Source organism: Manis pentadactyla, chromosome 17 (genome assembly GCF_030020395.1).
Source record: "Manis pentadactyla isolate mManPen7 chromosome 17, mManPen7.hap1, whole genome shotgun sequence".
Classification (NCBI taxonomy): domain Eukaryota; kingdom Metazoa; phylum Chordata; class Mammalia; order Pholidota; family Manidae; genus Manis; species Manis pentadactyla.
In genome coordinates, this window is record NC_080035.1 from 12,838,075 (window position 1) to 12,854,700 (window position 16,626).

At 41.0% G+C, this 16,626-nt stretch overlaps 1 protein-coding gene across 16 annotated transcripts in view; it reads left to right on the plus strand.

Annotated features, from left to right (window-relative positions):
* ENOX1 (ecto-NOX disulfide-thiol exchanger 1) overlaps positions 1–16,626 on the plus strand; it is a 572,438-nt gene that overhangs the window by 332,518 nt on the left and 223,294 nt on the right. For 10 of the 16 annotated variants that reach the window (XM_057494467.1, XM_057494470.1, XM_057494468.1 and 7 more), the window contains one exon: positions 8,844–8,990. The exons of 4 other annotated variants lie outside the window; for them this stretch is intronic. In XM_057494467.1, the coding sequence (XP_057350450.1) occupies positions 8,903–8,990 (88 nt within the window). In that variant the 5' untranslated portion in view covers positions 8,844–8,902. Of the gene's footprint in view, positions 1–8,843; positions 8,991–13,381; positions 14,026–16,626 lie in introns of those variants that run through there. 2 more of the 16 variants (XM_036932412.2, XM_036932411.2) reach the window with 2 other exon arrangements.

Genomic DNA, 16,626 nt, shown 5'->3' on the forward strand with positions numbered 1-16,626 from the left:
GCTTGGATTGCTATATACTTTCCTCTTAAGACTGCTTTTGCTGTGTCCCACAGAAGTTGGGGCTTAGTGTTGTTGTTGTCATTTGTTTCCATATATTGCTGGGTCTCCATTTTGATTTGGTCATTGAACCATTGATTATTTAGGAGCGTGTTGTTAAGCCTCCATGTGTTTGTGAGCCTCTTTGCTTTCTTTGTACAGTTTATTTCTAGTTTTATGCCTTTGTGGTCTGAAAAGTTTGTTGGTAGGATTTCAATCTTTTGGAATTTTCTGAGGCTCTTTTTGTGGCCTAGTATGTGGTCTATTCTGGAGAATGTTCCATGTGCACTTGAGAAGAATGTATATCCCGCTGCTTTTGGATGTAGAGTTCTATAGATGTCTATTAGGTCCATCTGCTCTACTGTGTTGTTCAGTGCTTCCGTGTTCTTACTTATTTTCTGCCCAGTGGATCTATCCTTTGGGGTGAGTGGTGTGTTGGAGTCTCCTAGAATGAATGCATTGCAGTCTATTTCCCCCTTTATTTCTGTTAGTATTTGTTTCACATATGCTGGTGCTCCTGTGTTGGGTGCATATATATTTAGAATGGTTATATCCTCTTGTTGGACTGAGCCCTTTATCATTATGTAGTGCCCTTCTTTATCTCTTGTTACTTTCTTTGTTTTGAAGTCTATTTTGTCTGATATTAGTACTGCAACCCCTGCTTTCTTCTCGCTGTTCTTTGCTTGAAATATGTTTTTCCATCCCTTGACTTTTAGTCTGTACATGTCTTTGGGTTTGACGTGAGTTTCTTGTAAGCAGCATATAGATGGGTCTTGCTTTTTTATCCATTCTATTACTCTATGTCTTTTGATTGGTGCATTCAGCCCATTAACATTTAGGGTGACTATTGAAAGATATGTACTTATTGCCATTGCAGGCTTTAAATTCGTGGTTACCAAAGGTTCAAGGTTAGCCTCTTTAGTATCTTACTGCCTAACTTAGCTCGCTTATTGAGCTGTTATATACACTGTCTGGAGATTCTTTTCTTCTCTCCCTTCTTATTCCTCCTCCTCGATTCTTCATATGTTGGGTGTTTTGTGCTGTGCTCTTTCTAGGAGTGCTCCCATCTAGAGCAGTCCCTGTAAGATGTTCTGTAGAGGTGGTTTGTGGGAAGCAAATTCCCTCAGCTTTTGTCTGGGAATTGTTTAATCCCACCGTCATATTTGAATGATACTCGTGCTGGATACAGTATCTTTGGTTCAAGGCCCTTCTGTTTCATTGTATTAAATATATCATGCCATTCTCTTCTGGCCTTTAGGGTTTCTGTCAAGAAGTCTGATGTTAGCCTGATGGGTTTTCCTTTATAGGTGACCTTTATCTCTCTAGCTGCCTTTAAAACTCTTTCGTTGTCCTTGATCTTTGCCATTTTAATTATTATGTGTCTTGGTGTTGTCTTTCTTGAATCCTTTCCGTTGGGGCTTCTGTGTATTTCCGTGGTCTGTTCGATTATTTCCTCCCCCAGTTTGGGGAAGTTTTCAGCAATTATTTCTTCCAATATACTTTCCATCCCTTTTCCTCTCTCTTCTTCTTCTGGAACCCCTATAATATGGATATTGTTCCTTTTGGATTGGTCACACAGCTCTCTTAACATTGTTTTATTCCTGGAGATCCTTTTGTCTCTCTCTATGTCAGCTTCTATGCATTCCTGTTCTCTGGTTTCAATTCCATCAATGGCCTCTTGCATCCTATCCATTCTGCTTATAACCCCTTCCAGAGTTTGTTTCATTTCTGCGATCTCCTTTCTGGCATCTGTGATCTCCCTCCAGACTTCATCCCATTTCCCTTGCGTATTTCTCTGCATCTCTGTCAGCATGTTTATGATTCTTATTTTGAATTCTTTGTCAGGAAGACTGGTTAGGTCTGTCTCCTTCTCTGGTGTTGTCTCTGTGATCTTTGTCTGCCTGTAGCTTTGCCTTTTCATGGTGATAGGAATAGTCTGCAGAACTGGGACGAGTGACGGCTGGAAGAACTTCCCTTCTTGTTGGTTTGTGGCCCTCCTCTCCTGGGAGAACAGCGGCCTCTAGTGGCTTGTGCTGGGCAGCTGCGCGCAGACAGGGCTTCTGCTTCCTGCCCGGCTGCTATGGAGTTAATCTCCGCTGTTGCTGTGGGCGTGGCCTGGCTCGGGCAGCTACTCCAAAATGGTGGAGTCGCGTTGGAGGGGGAGCGGCTGGGAGGCTATTTATCTGCGTAAGGGGCCTCCCTGCTCCCTGCAGCCCAGGGGTTAGGGTGCCCAGAGATCCCCGGCTTCCCTACCTCTGGATTAAGTGTCCCGCCCTGCCCCTTTAAGACGTCCAAAAAGCACCCTCCAAAACAAAATAACGACCACAAAAAAAAAAAAAAAAAAATTTAAATTAAAAAAACAAAGGTGGCCGCTCATTTTTCTTTATTCTCCGGCGCCAGCCTCAGGCATCTGCTCACCGGTCTTGCTGCCCTGTTTCCCTAGTATTGGGGTCCCTATCCCTTTAAGACTTCCAAGAAGCGCTCGCCAAAACAAAACAAAACAAAACAAAGATGGTCGCTCGCTTTTGTGGTGTCCTCTGGCGCCAGGTCACTGGTGCCCGCTCACTGTTCTTGCTCCCCTGTTTCCCTTGTATTGGGAGCCCTATCCCTTTAAGACTTCCAAAAAGCGCTCTCCAAAACAAAACAGAAAAAAAAAAAATGGTCGCACGCTTTTCTTATGTCCTCTGTCGCCCGGCCTCCGGTGCCCGCTCACTGTTCTTGCTGCCCTGTTTTCCCAGTATCGAGCGCCCTGCACTGTGGCCCGAATGGCTGGGGTGGGTGTTCGGCAGTCCTGGGCTCCGTCTCCCTCCCGCTCTGCCTGCTCTTCTCCCGCCGGGAGCTGGGGGGAGGGGCGCTCGGCTCCCGCGGGGCCGGGGCTTGTATCTTATCCCGTTCGCGAGGCGCTGGGTTCTCTCAGGTGCGGATGTGGTCTGGATATTGTCCTGTGTCCTCTGGTCTTTATTCTAGGAAGGGTTGTCTTTGTTATATTTTCATAGATATATGTGGTTTTGGGAGGAGATTTCCGCTGCTCTACTCACGCCGCCATCTTCCGCCCCTCTCCCGAGGCCGTTTTTTAAGCCCCTGCTGAACCAGCTGCTTCATCTGCCACTCGAATCCTCCTCTTCAATGTCATGAGTGGGTACCACTGAAGAAGTGATTATGCTGATTGTGTCATCTTCCTCAACTTTTGTCCTCATATAGAGCTACATGCATGCCGAGATGTAGTTTTCACTGCTCAGAATGTGGACGTTTTTATTGGTATATATATATTGGTGCTGGTAACTTTCTTCTTATTCATCCCCAACTACCTTTCTCCCCACTTAGAATGCCTTCTAGTTGAAATTCTGCCCAGTCCTCAAGGCCTTCTTTAAACCCTACCTGCTCTGTGCTAATTTCCCAACTGTCTTTCTTCTTTGAACTCCTCTTGGGGTCATTTGCTTGATCCTTTAGTTGCCTTTCATATATTCTGTGGTGAGCTCCCAGAAGATGGAGACCTGAGTTTTAAATATTTGTGGCCCTGTGGTGCCTCATACAGTTTCTTGTGCAAAAAAACAAAACAAAAACATGTCAATAGATGGTGGTAGTTGATGGTCAGAATGAAAATGTGACAAATCAAGAACTTAAACAAATCATGATTCTTCAGTGAATAAATTTAAAGTCAGTTTGTAGGTTCTCATTAGTTTTAAATGTGAAATGGAAATTTGCCTGTAATATTTGAAAAGTCAGAGATCATAAGGTAGATTTCTCCTCCTTTGAATGGCTCTTGCTAGACCCTATAGTGTGAGTCTCAGAAATGTATGAAAAGTAATGATTCTTGGCCCTAGGTAACATTAGAATCAACTAAGGAATTTCAAACATATATCCTATTGACCTGGCTCACTTTCAGACCCGTTAAGTCAGGGAATAGTATCATTTTTACAAAGTTAACCAGATAATTCTAGTAAGAAGCCAGAATTGAGAAGCACTGGTATAAGGGAAACTTAAGAGGTCATTAAATTCATTCATCCATCTGGTGTTTGATTGCCTTCTACAGCTATTTGGCAATGAAAGAAGAGTACTTCTAATAGGAGGATTAAAATTGCAACTTTCTGATCACCATACCCAGTCCTTCTCTCAAGCTACCAGCAGAAGTGACCTACTGTCTCAGTTTGTCAAGGACTGTCTCAGTTTTATTTCAGAAAGCCCTGCACAGTGGGAAGCCCTTCAGGACTGGATAAACTAGGATGGTTGGTAATCTACTACCAACACAATCATTCTTTGGGTTCTACACAGTTGTGTTTTGATAAATTTCCTTTTGAAAAGAAGAAAAGTTGTTTTTGGAGTAGTATTTAGTGAAAAGATACAAATAATTAGAATTCTTTAAAACCTTAGCAGCTTTGAGGGGAAAGAGACATATTAAGAGAAAAAAAGGAAAATGTTGCAACAGGCTCTTAGAATTCCTACAATTAAGATGAAGGAGGGGGCTTTAGTGCATGTAATTAATTAAAGAACATCAATATAGTCATTCACTTTATCACTTTTATATAGATAAATTAAGAATGATTTTGTAATATAAGAAGGCATTAAAATGAAAATCCCAAATCTGTAAATATAATCAACTGAAATTACAAACTCCTTGAGACTAGTTATTTTTACAAGTAAGCAAACAGATGTATTGAAGGCTACGTGGAAAGTTACTGACAGAACATCTGGCTCCTAGATCTTTTTCTGGCAGGTTATTTGGCCTCTTTCCTACTATAGATTCTTTTATATGCAGCAGTCCCTTACTTTCAGATAAAAGCAAATGTTGGTGGCTTGACAGAAAAAATAGAAATATTTAATAACAAACTATTTTTAACCATTTAAACTATTTATGTGGCAGTATTAAAAAATATTCATCAGGAATGTCCATTTGAGTATTATTCTGGTATCACGGTACAGTCCTGCAGCCAACAGATTAATTTATCCCATAGTTATTTTCCATTCAGATCACGTTGATCACTGAGCAGCCAATCCCATCATTTCATTCATTGATTGCCAGAACCGCCAGATGTGTTCCGGGAATCTATCCTCCTAACCAAATCAAAACCACAGAGTTGGCAGCGGTTCAGCCAGTGCTTTGGTGATCGGTGGCCCATGATATCGATGGCACCACATAGATGGGATGTTACCATACCTAGAAATGTCCAGTTTCATTGAAGTCATGATAGATTTTTCTCCCACTCTAGAAGTTTATATGCTGCTCTAGGAGACAGCATCAATAAATTAAACTTCTGACATACTAGTTTTCCCTTTGTTTGTTCACCAAAACCTTTAGCTGAAGTTGTAAAACTCGGAGAAACGTATTACAGAATGGAAATTGCAGGTCAATTCATCTATCCTTTCCAAGATATGTTAAGAAGTAGTATCTGAACAAAAATGGGGAAGATCTGTAGGCAGATAATTTGTAATACGCCAGGTAAAACCAAACTAAACTGGTGCCTCGAACTGGGGAGAGCAGGCATGAAACAGAGGCATACATGTTCCAAAACTAATCTAACCACAGAACTTTATCATGAACATCTGGAAGGACTTCATCCAACATCCTAATTTTGTAATTAAATAAAGTATATACCAAAAAGGTTAAGAAACTGATCCAGAGTCAGATACCTTCTTTACTTTTTTTCCGCATCTCCTTTTTCCCCAACTTTCATGTTGCCATTCCTCATTGCCTGCAGGAACTTTTCCGTTGCTCCTCTGTGGCTGACAAGTTGCTTCCAGTTGACCAGGCTGCCAGTGACGTAATGCCTAAAGAAAGTGAAAACAGTTCACTTTGAAAAGATGTGCTTTTAGAGAGTTTTAGATTTCAATGTCTTCTCATATTTTAATAGCTTTTATTTTATTGGGCACTTACAATATGTCAGGTTCTTTATATACATTGTATGATTTAACCCTCATAATGACTTGCAAAATAGATAATATTATGGCTGTTTGATTATTAGCTGCCTGAAAGTCATACATTCAGTAAGTGGAAGAGTTCATATTTAAAACAAGGTCAATCTTACTACAAAGCCTTCCATCTTATCAAGCTTAAAAATATGACCACAACTACATTAGAAGTGTTGTAAACAGTACAGTTAATTTTTTTTTAAGTTATTGACCCATAATTGAGTATGACACAGTCTAGAGAGAATTACATAATTTCAAGTAGACAAATTTGTAAGAAACGTACTCAGGAAAATAAAAGCATATTCAAGTAGTATATTAAAAGGATAACCAATGAGCTGACTTGTATTTGGGGATGAAGTGATGAATACATATATATATGTGTTAGTACATACATATATGCATGAATTTTTAAACTAAAAATGGACACCTGCCAGGACACCAACAGGGTGAGTACCTAAGTGGAAGATAATCTGGGCATGTAGTTATGAGAATTTCTTATATGAATAGTTTTTTGCTCAAAAATGGTGCTTTTTATATGAATTTTTGGGAAGGTTGTTGGATGAATGACTGAATTGTGTTTCATGGTGAACATTCCGTGGTATCAGTTACTCAGCCGCCTTCCGAGGGAGTGATCATTGTTTAGAGTTGTTCTGAAGTCAGAAGATTTTCTGCAATCCTTTTCTTATTTAAGAAATTACATAGCTTTTCTTGAAACAGTTATTTACTTGAAACAACCCTCTTACTATTCTGTTTTTAAGTCCTTTTCTTGATGTCTGTTTCTTTTTTCTTTTCCCACCCCATCCTTCTGTCTCCATCTTTCCTTCCCTTCCTTTCTTCCTTCTTACTTCACATTGAGAAATTGATCCAACATCTGCCTCAAACTGATTATTGGTCTGAAGTTCTCAAGCTGACAAAACAGTGAGATGCTATCAAGATAAATTTATGGAGGAATTTAGCTCACTTTGCCTGATGCTCTGTAGAAAGTAACAGAGGATTAAGATGATTTTTACAATATCCTCCCTAAAAGGAATTGTTAGGTAGTTGGTAGTTGATTTAGACTAACCTAAAGGTCTCTGGATAAACATATAGAATAGAGTGAAATTCATAATAAGTACATAAAATCAGATTTATTAGACTGGGGACTTTTGGTTCTATCAGATTGAACACATGCATATATATCTTCTTACTCCAAAAATTTCCCTAAAATCGCAGCAAGGAATCAAAAGACTATAAAAAGAGAGAGAGTGGGAATGAGAGAGAACAACCCAAGGAGGAGATACTCCTAAACAAGCGACGGGCATGCTTCTCTGGAGGACGGCCCCCAGCAGTGAAGAGGGGTGGCTGAGGCGCAGTGGGAGAAGCCTGCTGATCCTCTCTGCAGGACCCTGGGGAGGCTTCAGAGGTAGGGAGGGTGTGGGGGATGCTTAAGAGACAGGGAGAGAGTGCAGCCAGAAAAGGAGGGTTGGTTAGGAGTAGTTACAGAGTTAGCAGGGTTTAGGGGAAGGGAGTGTTAGTAGTTAGACCCTGTTCCTCTCCCAACCTCTCTCTCACTGATGCTACCACTTCTTCACTCACTGGAGGCTTTGAGACAGTCTTGTGCTAAACTGAGTCAGAAATGCTCTGGACTAAGAAACTAGACCCAGGATGGAGAGGTGAAACATGAGGAATTAACTGAAACTCTATAGCATGAGCAGGTGAGACCCTCCAGACTGTTGTGCAGCACAGCCCCCACCTACAGCCAGGGACAGGCTTAGGCAAGTGTTTGAAGGGTTCTTACCTAGAGAAACTGAACAGCCCAAAGAAATGACCCTGCTGGCATTTGGAGACCCCATAGAAAAGGTTAGAAACCCCCTGACCCAGTTACCTCGCAGGGATGCCTGACAGGTAACAAACACGCCATGTCCCCATGCAGGGTTTCCAGTCAGTATTATGGGGATTCACTGTCTCTAAATATAAATGAATTTTATATTTTCTTTATATATATACATACACACACACACACACACACACACACACATATATATGTGATATATATATATATATGAATGTCTTAAATATAAATGAAGAGTAAGAGCATCACCAGATATTTGAGTATATATATAAACTATGGAATAAAATATAGAGATCAAAACAGAGAAATAAAGAAAGGGTTGGAGGGGGTCAGAGAAAATAGAGGTAATTCAGGAAGCAAAAGAAAAGCTTTTAAACAACCTGTAATATCTTCAGAAAGAAAGATGAAATGATAAAGGCATTCTATGAAAGAACAATTGGAAAATAAGCAATCCTGGTAATTAAACTTATAGTAAGAAAAAAATTATTCAGAGAGTAGAAGATAAAGTCAAATGAACTTTCTAGAAAGTAGATTGACAGGCAAAGATGGATGGTCGGGGAGGGGAACAGAAAGTAAGAAATGCAGTAGATCAGTCCATGGAGTTCAACATTTTACCAGAGACATTCTGGGAAGAGAACAGAAAAGATGGCAAGGAGACAGGTCAAAGAATAATACAAGAAAAAAATGTCAAAATGGAGCAACAGGAATTTCCAGATTTAAAGGGAAGAAAAAGTGCCCAGAACAATGGATAAGAAAAGATCCTTATTAAGGTTTTTTATTCTGACGTTTCAGAGCACCAGGGAGAACAATGAAGATTCCTAAACCTTCTAGAGAATTAAAACAGATCACACATATAAGACCAGGAATACCAGTAGCATCAGACTTCTCAATTGTAACACTGAAAGCTAGAAGGCAATGAAGTTCAGTCTCAAAATTCTGAGGGAAATGACTTTTTACTTAGAATTCAATATGAGCTTAACTAGCAAATAAGAGTGAAAGTAGAATTAAGACATTTTCAGACACTCAAAGAAGGTCTCAACAAATTTGCCTCCCATGTACCTTTTCTCAGGAAGCTACTAGAGAATGTGTTCTACAAAAATGAGGATGTAAACCAAGAAAGAGGAAACCATGGGATCCAGGAAACGGGGGAACCAACACAGGAGAGAGACACAGGGATTTCGCAAGATGGTGTTAAAAAGAAGCCCCAGGACAACAGGTGGGCAGCTGGCCTGGGACACTGCTAGACCAGACAGACTCAACGGGAGGCTCCTAAGGGAAAAGTAGATGTGACAGGTTGAGTGACTGGGTTGATGATATTAAAAATGGCTTCGTTAGGGCTTTTACAGTTCCTTTGAAAAGTTTAAGAGCAGTTACAAATAGATACATACCAGAAAGGGAGAGAAAACACTAGGAAAAAGAAAGCATTGAATGAGATAGGTAGTGTGTTCTTACACTATGTGGCTTAACAGCAAACAATATTGCGTGCTCATAATAATGTATACATAGAAAATAGATTTAACCCCAAATTGCTACTTACTCTACTGGAAAGATTGGCGGGGGGATGGAGGTGCAACACATTGGGAAGTGGTAATGGCATTAAGAGTGTGACATTTTTCTCATTTTGTACAGTGGTAAGACTTTAGATGATCCCTCAAAACGATAAATGACGAATATCAGTATGCACACATTCCTAAAGTATATAGAACCTATCAGAATGAAAAGTTAAGGGTTCCAACAGAGACAGGGGCAAAAGTCTCACCTATATAGGAGGCTGCTCCCTCTGGCAAATAAGTATCTTTATAATAAAAGAAACCAAAAGAAGTAGTTTCCTCTGAGGAGCAGAAAGGGTGGTGGGGGCAGGTGGGGTAAAGGTTGCTGGTTTGGGTTATAGGCCTTACAATACTCTTTTTTGCCTTTTTAAACCATAGACATTTATTACTTCGCTAAGTTTTAAGTTGGTTTTAAAAATTACCAGAATTACAAAAAGAGGTTATAAAACCAAAGTGCACACCCCCTCCAAAAACGAAAACCAAACTGGAGGAAGAGCTCCATGGCGCTTTTCTTGGTATCTTGCAGAGGCACTTATTATCCCACGTGTAGTAACAAAGTAGAGGCTCAGGACCCTCTGCTGGTCTCACGCTGGCCAACGTTTCCTGTCATCTACGACCACTCTCCCCATTTGTGTGTAAGCTCTACTGAGCCACTGTGTGTCCCTGTTACGACGCCGTTATTTTCCTCACTTGGGTCTTTGCTTAGAGAGCCATCACTGTCCCCCTTCCATTCATATGCAGACATGCATGTGCACACACACACACACATTCCCTTGTTCTACCTCCATCCCTGCCTGCAGATGTGCAGGTGGAGGGGCCTGTGAGGGTCCTAGCATCTGCCCTTTCTTCTAATCCCTGTTGTGTTGCCCTTGGCACCACTCGCCACACACTGCTTTGAATCACAGTTGCTTTTTCACTTGTCCTGTCTTAGTTAAGAAACTGGAAGGTAACTAGGGCAGGAACCATGCCACCCTGATGTTTATTCCTCCCACAGAGCCTGGCAGAGCACTGATACAATCCAGGTACTGCCTCAGATAATAACTGAATGAATAAGTACTTTTATTAAATGTGAAATCTGTTCAGTCATATGGCCCAGTGCTGAACATCCGCATCCACATAAATAAGTATTACTGGAAAGTAAGGATTCTTTTTCATTTGCTTTAAGAAAGCTTATGTGCTTTATCCCAGAGGGAAAGATAGTGCTCAGAGCACGAAGGGTTAACTGTGGCTGAAAATATGCTTTCTTTGTAAGGAATGTGGGAAACTTGTCACCTGGAAGGTCAAAGTTTTTATTTAACTCTGCAGGTGGCACTGAGGAAATGCCAAGCACCATGTCACCTTGGCCTCCAGATGGAGAAGTTCATAGACGTCACCCCTCACATGGTGGACAGTAGCACAGGCTAAGATGTGGCAGGAAAAGGGAACATGTCTCAGGAGGCCAGACCACTAATATAAAAAAGACATTCCATAAATTACCAATGATAACATGGTCACCTGGGTTGAGCGGCACCCTAGGGCTTGCATCCACAGCCCCTCACGCGTAACTGGGCTCCCTTTCTACTTTATCAGGTGTTATGCAGCACTCCCCAGATCTCTTTATAACCACTCAAATGATCACCTAACAAACTAGACAACAGGATTAATCTGAAACATTCCCTTTATGGAAAGAATAGAATGCACATCAATATTATCGCAAATGCAAACAGTGGACTAGGAGGGGGTCTTTAGAAAGAATAAGGTAGGTTGCTAAGTTCTGATATGGTGAGAAACATATTTTCTAAGGGGAAAAGTAAGTGTGGAATGGGATGACCTTCGTCATGTCTTTACCCAAATACCATCTTTTCAATGAGGCCTTCCTTAACCACTGCATTTATCACTGCAAATATCCCCCCTCCTCCTTGGCTCATCCTCAATGGGCACTTATCCCTATTTGGCATATTATATATCACTCATTTTATGGGCTATGTCCCCTGCTGGAAGGTAAGGTATGTGAGGGATTTTGTGTGTTTTATTTACTGCTCCCCCCACCCACCCCCACCTCCTGTGCCTTAGAATGACTGGATGAATTAGTTTGTATGAAAATGTTTATTATTTGCATAGAATTTGTAGAAGGCTACACAAGTCTAACAATAGTTATCTCTGAGCAATAAAAATGTGGGAGGAAGACTAATTTTTATTTATAGGTCTTACAGTGTACATGTACCACTTTAAAAAAAAAACTCCTTCAATAAGGACTGCATTTAAGTGTTTCTTGAGTGGCTATAGTAAAATATGTTATTTAGTCAGCACCATTTATTTCTGGTCCTGAGATAATGAACACCATTCAGAATTTCTCTCCTGTCCAGAAGTTAAGTTGTAAATAGACCATGATTCAAGTCCGTGGACTGTATTTTATAAAGCCTCTATCAAGAGACTTTTTCTTTTCCATCAGAGTGGTTGTATCTGCACTTACATTGTGGTGGGAAAAATAAGTTTTTCGATCAGATAGATTTATATCTTCTAACTTTTAGCTAAGTGACCTGAGTCAAGTCACCTAACCCCCTGGAGTCTCAGTTTCCTTACCTTTAAAATTGGGATTTTATTTTTCTTGTGAGCAAAGGGTGCTGTCCAAGCAAAACAAGATAAAGTGTATGTATTCAGTGCCTAGACATCTCTGGTTCAAAGCAGGGCTCAATAAATTTCAGGTCCTTCCCTTTTCCCTGCAGAAGGTGACCCCAGAGAGAAGACTCCTAGTGATATTCTTATCCCTAACTGCTCAAAGTGTGGTCCCAACATCGCCAGGGAGGTCATTACAAATGAAAAGTCTCAAACCCCCCATCTGACTAATGAATCAGAATCTGTAGTTTAACAAAATACTCAGGTTTAAAAAAAAAGTTTGAGAAGCTGTTTCTGCGCTTGCTGAGGCAGTGTTTCAGACGGGCTTGCATTCAGCATGTTTTTTTATTTTCCATACTTTCTGATACTTTGACATCTTAGGGCCTTGTGGACCCCAGGGGCCACTGCCCTTCCCAAGGTTAGCTAATCCCAGGCACATTTTAAAACAAGGCTGCCCCTTTAAAGCTTTTTCCTCGTTAAATGCCACCTGCTCACCACTCCCCCGTCACTTTGCCAAGCTGAGTTTCCTCTGGGGAAGTGTGAGGGTGTCCAGCAGTTAGATGTGCTGGTGGGGCGTACGGACAGGCTGCAGCATAGGAGGATGCTTCAGCCACCTCGTCAGCTTGAACTTACTTATAAAGATGACCAAGGATAACCATGAATGAGGTTGTAAATCTGTTTAAGGTAATACAACTACACTGAATGCCAATGCTCCTTAAGAACAAGCTCTGAACATTTCAGAAATTTCTATTACAAATGATTAAGACCTCCAAGATAATGGAACCATTTGAAATTGAAACACACTAACTCATTTACAGTATCCTGAGATGTCAAGGAAACAAATGAAAACCTGCCGTCCACATCCATTCATTTTTCCCTGTGACTACTAGATACGGTATATATGTTTTCGGTAGCGGTAACTCCTTCCAGGGAGCAGCTGTTAGGTTACCAAGCAGCTTGCCTTCCCACACTTGCATTTACCTCTTGTCTCTTGTGTTTTGAAAAGAATCTTGATATATGGAGGGGAGCTAACTGAAGCTGAAGTTAATAAAAGCAAATATTAAAAGAACATAAAAGGGACTCTTCTCTCTGTGACTCAAAGAAAAAAAAAATACAGGAAGGAATATCTACTTCAGAACTATTCCACATTTGTTAGACAAGCTGATGAGAACAGAAGACAGTAATTTTATAGTGAAACTTAAAAAAGTTCTTTACGACAATTTAAGAAATTAGAATTTGATTATCAGCTTTTAATTAGAAATATCAGATAAGGAAATTTTGCATTGTTTTATGACCATAAAGTTATGTTTCCATAAAAAGATAAATAAAAACCATTCTAACCACACACACATGTGCGCGCACACACACACACACACACACACACACACAAAGGTAACTATGTGACATGATGGATGTGTTAACTAACTTTATTATGGTAATCATTTCACTATGTATATCAAATCTTCGTGTTCAATTTATATAATTTTTTCAATTAAACCTCAATAAAATTGGGGAAAAAAGTTATTTGTCATGACCATAAAATGAAACTCTGGCTGCCTATACCAGGATTTGGCTGTCCATAGCCAACCCTGTCAGGTCCAGTCTCACCGCCCACACAGTGTCTCATGTTTGACTTGTGGCTTCCATGAACAACAGCATCCCTTGAAACCACATGCTTGTTTCTCAGGAGGTATTTTGTTTGATTGCTCCTTGACCCTTTTCCAAGAAACTTAACTTGCCCAAGGGAGTCTCACACAGAAAGAGTGTTTGCATCTGCTTAGGGAAATGTGCCTGAAATAATGACTTACTTAGAACGCAGAACAGAATGGAATGGAGTGGACTGATAAGCCAGTCTGAGCAGGCAGAGAGCAACCTTGGTCTCCTAACCTCTTATAAAAGGCGCTCTGTGGCAAAACAGTTTGCCTGTACCGGGTCTGGCAAGACTCCATTCAACAAACGTTGTCTCTGTAAACTCCATGCAAAATTCTTACTCTTGCAAGGGCCTCAAGACATGCTATTTCATCTTAAGTTTCACTTACATTTCTAAGATGGTGCGGATTTCTCGCTTCAGCCCTGCAGACCCCAGTGTAGAAGTTGCTCTCCGAGGTATGTTACTGTTTCAGACTTTGCAGAGTGCTGTAGATGACTGACTGCAAGGGTGCTTGGTCTGACTGGCAGTGCTGTGCCCAGGAGTTAAAGGGCTTCCTCGGGTGCCAGGAGAGTTGGCGAGTGTGCTGACATATGGATTGCCCAGAAAGAGAGCTTGGCTCAGCATTTTTCTCACTTACTGAACTTAAAATGAACCAGCAGTCAAAAGTAGGGAGAGGACATCTCATCTAACACAATGAAGGATGAGTTGAGGCAAATGAAAAAGAAAGAAACGGAACGCTGCCGCTGCCTGGCTGCTGAGTGGCTTCATTTCCTGTGTCTTTGGCTTTGGCTTTTTTCCCTCCACTTTTCTGGCCAGACAAATACAGTTGATTTGTTTATAACCAGAAAATCAAGGCTAGCAGCTCTTTGAAATGGCAAAGGTAACAACAAAAAGTTTGTCAAATTAAATTTTAGATAAATTTCTGAACCTGGGTTAATTTTTTTGTCTTGCTCTTTCTCTGCACTTTAGTATTAAAAAAGTGAAAATATTGACTGTATTTAAGTTAGCAAGATTAAACTTAAACAGAATCCTGTTTATGTGTAGTTGTCATGGGGGTTTACCTGTTTAAAAAAAATTAAATGTATCTTTGCACATGTAGCAAATTATTAAACAACCTTTCCTTCAAAGTCTGCAAGCAATTGCTTGTTTCCACTAATAAGAGAACATGTTTTACAAGGTTCATGTTGATTAATTGACAAATGCTGATACAATCAAAGCATGGCTAAAGTGCAGTGCACCCTCTGAAGTATAAATTAGTTTTGTTCAATAATGTTTCAGATGGCTATGCATTTATGGTTTACTTTTCAATAAATATTACTGTCTTAATTGAAACATCTATTGTGGAAATTTATCTCTGAAGATGACTGTCAGGAACCACAGCTACGACTAAACATTTCTCTGTATGTGTTTTCTGCTCAATTAAAAGCATTGATTGCTATGAGCATGACACTTTATATATTTTAGGTGGAATGAGGACTAAGACATTTTAATGTATTTTGAAAATCATGCACTTTTGGCTGACCTCAGTATAGTGTTCCCTACAATTTGGGATAGTTTCAGCTATAATAACAATTAAGTGCTCTAAATCACTATCCTTACCCCACTCACTAAGAGCACTATATTCTTAGCCCATTGCCACCCACCGTTTTTGGCAGCTTATGTTCTTATGCTGGGCTCTACTAGAGAACCTGTCACGGGCTGTTTCCCCCTCATGTGTGTTTCAGACATTGGAGATGCTTCGCCAAACTCAGATTCCTATTTTCCTATAAGTAGCTGTCCAGAAGGACCTGCCACATCCTAGGTCAAACCTGAAGGTGCAGAGGATCTGAGCAGGCAGGGAGTGTGTGCTGTGCCACAGACTGTCCTGCATGGTCGCCAGGCCTCTCCTGTTGTGGGTCAGACCCGTGGAACAGGTACACAGACTGTCGTCCTCAAGAACACCGTAGCGTGCAGATTTAGGGATCCGCCGATCTAATGGTTTTGTCTGGACGTCTTAAGACATCCTGCCTCGTCTAAACTGCTGGGATGTTAGATACCCTCCAGTAATGCCTTTAACATACTTTTCTCAACAAACTCATTTTAATTCAACAAATATTTATCAACCGTACTGTATGCCAAGTACTGTGCTGGGCCCTGGGCATATAGATGTACACCAGGCCAGGTTCTCCATCTGAAGGAGCTTACAATATCCAATCATAACTCTGATCATTTACAATTTGTTATTTAAAAGATATCTTTACATAATTTGCCAATTTTCTGAGTCCCCATCGTATACCAAATGCTATTCTGGATGTTCAATAAACATTCTGAGTGTTTTTTTCTTAAATATTTATCCAAGACCATCATATTCTGGTGGGCCTCAAAGGCAGACCTTACTTGCCGGCTTTCTGCTTGAGCTCCCGCAGGTGCTGGTTGCCAGGGAATAGTTGTACTCAAGAACACCGCCGCTGCCAGACCAGGACTGAGATCAGTGGGACTGAACAGAGACCTTCACTCTGACCTCAGAGGGTACACTACCCTCAGGATGGGCATGGAGAGCATGGAGCCAGAGCATAGGGCTGTGTGATGAGGGCAGGACATTTGGGAACATGTCGAATCAACCTGCTTTGGGGATGTGGATCCCATTAGAGGCAGATTAAACTGGCAAGCTCAGGTTGAGGGTTGGGCAAAAGTTGCCTTAGGCTGGTATGTGGTAGAATTCTGCCTGATTGCCTAGAAGGTAAGGAGAGAGGGCAGGCTAGTGCTGGAGGTCACAGAGAGGCAGCCATTTAGAAGAGACTGAAATAGGTGACAAGCCATCAGCTGAGGCAGCATCTGAGCGCCCTGAAACAAAAGCAACTCCTGCGACAGGTTCAGCCGTCAAGAGAATCAGGCTGAAGGGTGATAAACAGGGAGAAAAATCTCTGCCACTGAGAACTTGGTCACAAGAAGTACAATGTGTTTCTATTATTCTGGGTCACAATGCTGTGAGCAGGCCTGACAGCATGATGGAGAATTTCTGAGTCCGGGCTCATTATGTTCTCTGAGCCCAGACATCATTAACACAGTGTCTAGCA